The sequence below is a fragment of the Nicotiana tabacum genome, chromosome 9 (genome assembly GCF_000715075.1).
Source record: "Nicotiana tabacum cultivar K326 chromosome 9, ASM71507v2, whole genome shotgun sequence".
NCBI lineage: Eukaryota > Viridiplantae > Streptophyta > Magnoliopsida > Solanales > Solanaceae > Nicotiana > Nicotiana tabacum.
Genome location: NC_134088.1, coordinates 71,614,006 through 71,624,193, shown reverse-complemented (window position 1 = coordinate 71,624,193; position 10,188 = coordinate 71,614,006). Strand labels below are relative to the sequence as shown.

General features: G+C 37.5%; 1 protein-coding gene across 1 annotated transcript in view; it reads left to right on the top strand.

Annotated features, from left to right (window-relative positions):
• The first annotated feature begins 523 nt into the window (after positions 1 to 523).
• The window catches only part of LOC107789330 (uncharacterized), a 32,951-nt gene continuing 23,286 nt past the window's right edge, over positions 524 to 10,188 (top strand). Inside the window, exons 1-2 of the mRNA XM_016611116.2 lie at positions 524 to 1,100; positions 1,199 to 1,278. Coding sequence (XP_016466602.2) covers positions 524 to 1,100; positions 1,199 to 1,278 — 657 coding nt within the window. The remainder of the gene's footprint in view (positions 1,101 to 1,198; positions 1,279 to 10,188) is intronic.

The window sequence follows — 10,188 nt, the reverse complement described above, 5'->3', positions numbered from 1 at the left end:
TGTGCCTAACATGGTATCTGCTGAGTAGACCTTAGAGCTCTGTAGAATTCCTAAATAGAGGAGGACAGGGGAGTAACTTTTGCGTTAAGTGGTGAAAGTGCAGGTGGCCCAAATGGATTTACTGGCAGTTTCTTTCAAGTATACTGGGATATTATAGGTGAAGACATACACAACATGCTGAAAATGTTTTATGGAGAAAGGTCTTTGCCTAAATAAATAACTCATACAAATCTTGTTCTACTGCTCAAGATACCAATGGTCCAAACTTTCTCAGATCTCAGACCCATAAGTTTGAGTAACTTTATAAACAAGGTAATCTCTAGAGTGGTTCATGATAGACTGGAAAAGATATTGCCAGTCCTAATATCTTCCAATCAGTAAGGCTTTATCAAGGGGAGAAGTATATTTAAAAATATCTTGTTAACTCAGGAAATTGTTACCGACATAAGACTACCGGAAAAACCTGCCAATGTAGTGATCAAACTTGACATGGCGAAGGCATATGATAGGGTATCTGAGGAAAATGGGATTTGCAGAATACCTCATCAACATGGTGCGGAACTTGCTATCCAATAATTGGTACTCCAGTCTGATCAATGGTCAAGCTTCAAATTACTTTCACTCAATAAGAAGGTTTAAACGAGGCGATTCTCTATCTCCAGCCTTGTTTATACTCTCAGCAGAGGTACTATCTAGATCTTTGAATAAACTATTTGAAGATAAGAGTTTCAAAGGATATGGAATGCCTAAGTGGACTGACCCATTGAATCATTTGGCGTATGCTGAAAACACTATCATTTTTGCTTCTGCTGACCCTTACTCTTTGCAAAAGATAGTGGAGCTCCTGGCTATGTATGAGCACACCTATGGACAATTGATTAACAAGGCAAAAAAATCATACTACATGCACGAAAATACTTATGGAGCTTTGGTTAACACAGTAGGAACCATCACTGGCTTTTCAAAAGAAAATTTTCCATTCACCTATCTTGGATGCCCTATCTTCTACAAAAGAAGAAGAAAGATATACTACAATGATCTTATTAAAAAGGTCAAGAATCAACTGCATTCATGGAAGGGCAAACTATTGTCGTATAGAGGCAAATCTACTTTGATCTCAAGTGTTCTATAAACGCATATTCTCAGTCCTGGATCCACCCAAAAATGTACTAGAACATTTGCATAAAATATTTGCTAGATTCTTCTAGAGTAACAAAGATGAAGGGAGAAGCAGGCATTGGAGTAAATGGCAGAATATCTGCATGCCAAAGGAGGAAGGTGGATTGGGGTTCATATCCCTATTTGATGTTTCATAAGCACTATTTTCTAAACTATGGTAAAAATTCAGGACCACAAAATCACTATGGGCTAATTTCATGTGGAATAAATTCTGCAAAAAGGAACCTCCAACTACTGTTCACTTCAGGAAAGGCTCACATGTTTGAAAGAAAATGTTGGAGGCAAGGGAAGAAGTGGAACATGAAATCCTATGGGAGATAAACAGAGGCACTACCAACATATGGCATGAAAATTGGACGAGTCTATGCGCATTATATCATGTTGTTGAACCAGACTTGAACATCAATGAAAACATTAAAGAGGTAGCAGAGTTGAGAGAAGGAAATGGTTGGAATCATCATCTATTGGAACAAACATTTCCAACAGAGATTGCAGATCATATTAAATAGGAAATACATTTTGAAAATAATGGTGAATATTGGGACACACCTAAATGGATGCCTAATGCATCAGGGAGATTGTCAGTAACTACTGCATGGCAATTAATGTGGCACATAGCACCCACAATGACTGAATATAAGAGCACCCACAATGACTGAATATAAGCAACTATAGACTAGAGGATTGCCTTTTAAAATATCTTTCTTTATGTGGCGATTATGGAAAGGTAAAATACCAACAAATGATATGTGGAGAAGGACTGTATACATGATAGTATCAAAATATTGGTGTTGTTCTCAACCGCAGAAGGACACCTTTCAACACATTTTCCTAACAAGCGCAACAACAAATAAAGTGTGGAGATCATTTGGGCAGGCAGCATAAATTATAGAAAACTTAGTGCAGGTTCATCAAGCGATAAAAATGTGGTGGAATATTGACTGCTGTCCAAAACTGAAACAAACTGTTCCAGGCAGCCCCGATAGTGATAACTTAGGAACTTTGGAAGAGGAAAAACACCATGAAACAGGGAGGAATAGTCTCTTGTAGCAGGTAATTCATGAGGTGAACAAGACGTTGCATAATTTAGCAAAGATCAGATATCCATGGTTGACAAGCATACCCTTGCTATACACAGACATGATTACTTACTTTTAAGGGTATAAACCATATGTGGTGACCAAGAGAGTTTCATGGCATTCACCCTATAAAGTATAGTTCAAATGCAACACCGACAAACCCTCAAGAGGGAATCCTAGACAAAGGTTCTATGGTTTTTGTGTGAGAAATTGGAGAGGTGATTTGGTTTTTTCTAGGGCAGAAAAGATAGAAAATACAACTAATATTGTTGCAGAAGCAAAAGCAATTACACAAGTGCTGGCATATTGTGTAACTCAACAAATTCATCCACTAATAATTGAGATTGATTCCCGGGTAATAAAAAGGATAATAGAAGGTGAATGGGAAATACCTTGGTGCATAATGAAGGAAGTGAAGAGAATCGGGGGGATGAAGGACAATTTCAATATGATTTTCCAACATGTTCTAAGGGAGGGCAACACTTGCAGACTACTTAACTAACATGGCTTTTTCTATCACAGGAACAATAACTTTTAACCTATTCAATGAGTTGTTAAGTGCAGGTAGAAGGTTAATCAACCTAGAAAAGGCCCATATCCTTAACCTTAGGATAAGGGTAGAAAAGAAGAAGGCACCATACTGATTTTATTAAGTTGTAAAAAATGATTGTGATTGATAACCTTCATCTCCTAACAATGCTTGAATGTTGATACATTACCCCACATATATTGTTATGTATAGAGGTCCTCAAATAGCAATCAGGTTCCAAGAAGAAATCACCAATCTCAAGTGCTCCATAACTCATTGTCAACCCCAATATCAAACAAATGACAAGCAACAATACTGGTACAACAAATCAGGACGAGGTAGTCTTAGCTGCACAACTGTTGTTAATTCTAGAGGTCGTCAAACAACAAATGCAACACCTACCAACACAGATTCTCCAAAGAAACTTCAAATGGATCATATATTTTTAATCTGTCTAGAGCAGCCACCTTCACTAACTGGAAATCCTAGCTCAAGTGGCCATGAAGAAACTGGCCACCTATGCCACTACTGCAACTAGAAACACTTTTACACTAACCTGTTTATTCAATTTTGCAGGAACCATGGACAAGTTCAAACAATTGATACTATTGCAATGTGTGGTATCAATATGATATGCACATTCTGTTGAAAAAGCACCAGTTTTCTGGACTTCCAAAACCAGATTTTGACTGATCCAAACAATCTACACATGATTACTCAACTAGTAATACACTGGTTGGTGCTGCTATTGATTACCTATGGCCAGGTGCTGTATGAGACAATGTTTAGGCACACAACTCGTATGGAATGCTGATATATTTCACAATGATGGGTACGCTGGAGTTGAAATTCTCAATGTTGCAACTAGCAGGCAGCACAGGTGTAATAGAGATGGCCCTCACGGTTTTGATTTCTGCAGTTGTGTGGCTCATTGAAATTACTACTACAGCTGGTTCGACTAACTGGACATGGAAGTTTCCAGCACAACCCATTATCCACAGATGATTTTCTTTATATGCCCAAGGATTCTCTTGTTCTGGCCATAACGAGGTGAGTCCTCAAGAGGGAAATAACAGAGGATATCACAGGTTACTAATCCTGGGAATGTCCATTGACTGCACTGCACAACTATGGACAGTTTAATTACCGTTTAGTGTTGTATCTTCCCAGTCGTATTAGCATTTTATAATTCTTATTCTGGGAATGGTATAGCATTATATGGGAAAGAACTGTTACGCTTGTACTAGATTATGGACTATGGGCAGCTTGTTGACCATCTCCTGGAGTTTCAATTTCTCAAGACCAGTTTGAAGATTTCCAAAGTGAGGTACAATATAATTTAACTCATTCTCTGAACTACCAAGTGCAGGGTGGAGATTAATAAATGTAGATAAAGCTCAAATCTCTAATCTTAGGGTTAGGGCAGCAAAATGAAAAGCACCAGATTGATGATCATATATATGGATGTTATGCGTGTTCTTGCCTCACTCTTCATTGGTTTTCTTCTTTGTGTGTCGGTAGATGATTTTCTAGTGGTATTAGCATGTCATCATGCTCAGCCTGGGGATTGTTTGGCAATATACAGATTCTATAAGACAAGTAGTTATACAGGATACACAACAAGCTTGCAAGGTGATACATATTGTCATGGTGTGTATTGTTCATAATGGATTTATGATGCACAAGTAATTAGGCAGTGTGCTCTTGAACTGGACATAGTCTACTGCCTAGATAATTTCCATGACCAGCTGCTGCTTCATGCTAAGCAATCAGTTATGGTCCAAAACTATACAGGAACATCTTTGGCAATGTCCAGTTAATCTACTATCTAATGCGGCTGAAGATCACAAGTTTTGAGATCAAGCTGTAGCAACACATATGAGTATCAGTTCTGGAAAGCTTCAAATCAGTGGTGTGAGAGTTTGGAATCCACATTACCCTTGTTCATTGGACGTTTGTTCAATACGCATACCCTTGCGCCTGGTGAGAGCTTTAGAGGTGTTACTTGGTATTTGCACTTGGCTATTGGATTCAATTACTGGATTGTGGATACACACACCACAGTTCTTTGAAAGCTTGAAGATTTGCCTGATGTAATAGCTAGAATGCGCATTGTAGTTAGTTGTATTTCTTCCTATTTAAGCTTTGGTTTTGGACATATTGTAAACTTTGGGTCCTATTTTATTTTATTTTATATATATATTAGCCACTAGGCAACCTGCCTAGTGGTATATTTGTAAAAACAAAATAACTAAATTATCCTGAGTGAACATACAAATTGATTATTAAGACAAGTGGGCAAGCGGTTAAATAGGTTACTAATTATTCTAAGTGAAGCAACATGAACAAATAATATTTCTGTCCAGTTATACACTTTGCGATCAGGGGACCAACATCGCGATCGCGAAGACCACATCCTTGCACAAGTTTCCCCTTCTTCGAAAATGCAAAGCCCTTATGCAAACGTAATGCCTGACCACCTATTGAGACTACGCGAACGCGAGCCTATCTCCACGAACGTGAAGGCATTCCTTCCCCCTAGTATCACTCTTTCGTGAATGCGTCCTCCGCACGCGATCATGCTGCTTCAGCTCCCTACGCTCCGTGAACGCGTAACTTCATTCGGGAATGTGAAGTGGAAAATTCTTCTACATGCTCTCTTTTCTCTGCGATCACAAGACTAGCATCGTGATCACGAATCGTTGCAACACATCAGAAAACCAGTAATCCAAAACCAAGAAGAAATAAAGTGAAACCACTACGAAACACAACTGAGACCCCTGTAAGCATATCCAATCACACCAATAAGTTCCAATACCTTATCCAAACTTGTCCTCATGCTACAAACACCACGACTAACATCAAAAAAAGAATTAACAGCCAAAACACACGTTAAGCTTCTCTTAAGTTCATCATATTCCAAATTTCAAACCAAACTTCTGATTCAAGCCTAACCAATACAGATTAAACCCAAAACATTGCACAAAAGTTACAAACGACATAAAAAACCTATTTCAACTCTCAAAACAATAAACTAAAACCGACAATACAAAATCCAACTCCCGGTCAAATGTATAAACCTTCCAAACCTTCAAATTTCCAACTTTTGCCAAATAAAGCCAAATCAACCTAGGAATTGCCAAATCCAAAACCGGACATGCGCTTAGTCCAAAATCATCATACAAACCTATTAGAACTATCAAAACACTATTCTGAGGTCATTTACACAAAAGTAAATCATTGGTCTACTCTTACAACTTAAGCTTCGAAAATGACACTAAGTGTTCCAAGTCGCTCCAAAACCATCCCAAAACTAAACCAATTACACCTGGAAGTTACATACAGCAAATACACGTTTGGAAAACATAAAATAGGGGAATGAGGCTGAAATACACAATACAACCAGCCTGGATCATTACACTCAAATAGCATCATTCATATGGCGGACTAGCACGTGTTATTATAGAAAAATTAGATAAAGGAAATTGACCATCTAAACATCTACCAAGATCAATGAGGAAGTTCTCAAAATCTCCTTGAGTATATGTATAGTAAGATTGAACTGTCATCCTTTGTTAAAAATGATAGAACTAGGCACCTCATGAAACTGTACTATTTTGTGAAGGTACATTTGTTCAAGTTGCTCAGCTATATAAGCGGTCCAGAATAGCTGAAAGTGAGTAAACTTCGTCATCCTATCTGTAACCACTAGATTTAGTCAACTTCCTCATAGTACATGATAAGATTATCACAATGTCCATATTGATCAGCTTCCACTTTTATGAGAGAATAATCATGCTCTAAGCTAAATCATCGAGTCCTTGATGCTAGTACTTGACCTACTAGCAGTTAAAAAGGTGAAAAAATGTATGGTTCGGGATTATTTTGGAAGAATGATTCTCAACTAGGAAGCTTTAAGTTGGAAGAGTCGACCAAGTTTGACTTTTGTGTATTTGACCCCGGAACGGTGGTTTCATGGTTCCGGTAGGTTCGTATAGTTATTTTGGACTTACGCGTATGCTCAGAATTGGATTCAGACATTTCTAGGTTGATTTGACTTGCTTTTCTGAAAGTTGGTAATTTAAAGGTTTAGAAATTTCCTATATTTGTGTTTTGGAAGTTCATAAGTTTGACTAAGGACAACAATTTGCATTAATATTCTTAGATTTATGGTTTGAAGCTTCTAATAGGTTCATATGATAATTTTAGACTTGAATGTGTATTTGAATTTGGACCTGATGGGCTCAGATACATTTTAGGACAACTATAACTCGTTTGTAGTTGCACATTGTTTGGTGAAACACAATGCATCGCGATCGCGGGCACTGTGCCATGGTTGTGAAGGGGAGCTAGGGGATTGACCATCACGGTTTCTTGGGAGGAGTTTCATGTTTACGAAGAGGCATTATATGGTTACTCATCATGATCGCAATGCCTCTAGTCGTCGTCATGAAGAAACAATTCGGTTCAGGAGTATTAAATGTCTAATTTTAGGAATTTAAGCTCATTTTACCATTTTTCGATTTTAGTAGCTTGGACTAAGGTGATTCTGGAAAAGGTTTTCACCTAAATCTAGAGCATAAGTAATTTGTACTCGATTTTGATTATATATTATGAATATATGTGGTTTTTAATAAAAAAATCTAAGTAGGTAAAGATGAAAAGTGCGATTTAACTTGAAAGATAAATAATAATTTTGAGGATTTGATCATCGATTTGGACTCGAATTGAGAATTAATTACATATTTGTAATGGAGAGGTTAAGGTGAAAAGTTGTTTTTGTTTCATGTTTTGCTAGATTGTGGACGTTATGAGGCTTTGAAGTGAGGTAAAGCGATGTTATAAGGTTGAAGCTTAACCAGTTAGAGGTAAGTATCTTGATTATCCTTGACTTGAAGAAATAGTTTCCTAAAATAAATTTGTTTGCTACATGCTTAGGGTAACGTGTATTTGAAGTGACAAGCGTATATATGGATATCATGTGCTTCTCTCATCGGGGTAGTATAGGTGCTTTATGCCTATATGTTTTATGTGACCTTTTCTTGTTGCATGACTCCTCTGGCATCTTTTCAATGCAAGTATCATGTTATAGGCATTTATTCACCTGCTAATTTAACATGAGAGATTCTATGTTTGTCAGATTACATACTAGATGATAGTCATGCTTTGTACTTATGCACCTTTATCTGCATATGAGATTCACATGTCTTGTTGTGATTATGAAATATTGACATTGGTCCATTCGACTTCTTTTGATTATGGCATGTTGAGATTGGTCCTTATAGTTTGTTATGATTATGGCATGTTAAACTTGATGTGCAATTGCGTATAGATATGTATCCATTCCTCTAGAGTTACTGAAGGCCAAAATCCCGCTAATAGTATGTACACGAATTTGTTTGATACATGGAGAGTGTCGATTTATTATAGAGTTTGAGTCATCATCATGCATAGTCATTATAGAATCTTGTTGAGGCATTTCTTTAGAATGCTACTTGATGCATATTCCTTTTATATGTTGTTTGGGCATTAGCATAATATTCATTGATCATGATATCTAAGGAACCATGCATTACATCCATTCTTAATTGTGCATATTATATATGTTATTTTTTATGTTTACTATGTTATTGTGTATTCTTATGAACTGCACAGGTTATAAGGAATAACTATCTTTTGTCAAAACCTCGCACCACTTCATTGATATTACACTTGATATTTATTGAGTGCATGCTGTTTATTATAATCATACTATACTTTTGCATATTTTCTTTGCAGATACTGATCCAGGTACCAACAGGACTTAGGAGGGGGCGTAGGAGCTTTCATTTGAGACTTGAGGGTTAGCTTCTTACTTGGTCCTTAATTCCTTCAAATCACCTTCAATCATTTTCTATTACTCATTATTACTATTGAAATAGTAATGTATTATGAGATAGTATCGTATCATTTTCCCTAGTACTTCATTACATTGTACTACAACTTTCTGTGATTTAATTTATATTTTTCGCACATAAATTGAGTTATCATTCCATTAGACTTTATCATGTATATTGTCTTGCTTTGATTTTTATGTTGATTGGTTCACCTAGGTGTTTAGGGTTAGGCTCCATCACAATTTTAGTGAAATTTTGGATTATGATAAAGTGGTATTAGAGTTCTAGGTTTACAAGTTCTACAAGTGATTAGTAATGTCTAATAGAGTCTAATGGATCGATATAGAGATATCTATACTTATCTTCGAGAGGCTATATAGCATTTAGGACTGTCCCATCTTTCTTTCCTGATCGTGCGACTTTGTTTCATCCTAATGGTTGAATCTTCACTCTAGTATTATCTCCCAAATAGTGAGGAGACATGCATCAACGACTAGTGAGCAAGAGCTAGTGCCAAAGGTTGCACTTGCTACCCGATGTAGGAAGAGGAGAATAGGACGGGCTGAATCTCAGGCCAAGGCTTGCACATTTGTACCCACTAGAGATACAGCACACGTAGTTGCTCGAGGTCGTGCTAGAGCTGCTACAGTTGACCTACATACAGCTCCAAAGGTAGATCAAGCACCAGTTCAAGATCAACATCTAGATCCTACATAGGTTCCTCAGGGTTTCGTTGCTACCTCTATGATTCAAGAGAACTTGGTTTGTATTATGGGGTTTTTTGAGAGCGTGGCTCAGGAAAGAGTAGTTCTCATAGCTCCAGCTACTTCTTAGGTAGGAGGGGGAGTCCAGACACTAACTACTCACACTCCAAAGGATCCAACCTATTGGGGGACCACAACGTCTTGTAACTCCACCACTAACTAGTGTAGTGCGGCCATTAGTGAGAGCCCATACGTTTGATGAGGATACAATAAAGATGATAGACATGTTCCAAAAGTTGCCTCCTCCCCATTTTGATGGTGATGCAACAGTGATACTCATTATTTTATCAGAAATATGAATAAGTTTTTCCATAATTTGGAAAATTGGAGTCTAAAGGAGTTGATTTTACTACTTTTCAGTTAAGGGGACTAGCCAAGAGGTGGTGATAGACTTGTGACAAAGGCATACCATTTGGGACACGTCCTCTCACTTGGACTTAGTATACGCATCTCTTCCTAGAGGTTTAATACACTCACCAAGACGGATGCGTTGCGTGGTCATTTTGAGAACCTGCACCGTACTGATATGACTATCACAATATGAGATAAAGTTTACCAAGTTATCACGTCATGCTACTTTCTTTATCTCCAGTAAGACTAAGAAGGTGAAAAGGTTCATTGAGGGGCTTAATATTGACATTAAGCCTAGTATGGTACGAAAGGCTGAGACCTAGACTTTTTTGTCAGGGTGTGGAGATACCATAGAAGATTGAGTGTATTCGAAGGCATGATATATAAGCGCAGGAGACCAAGAGGCCTCG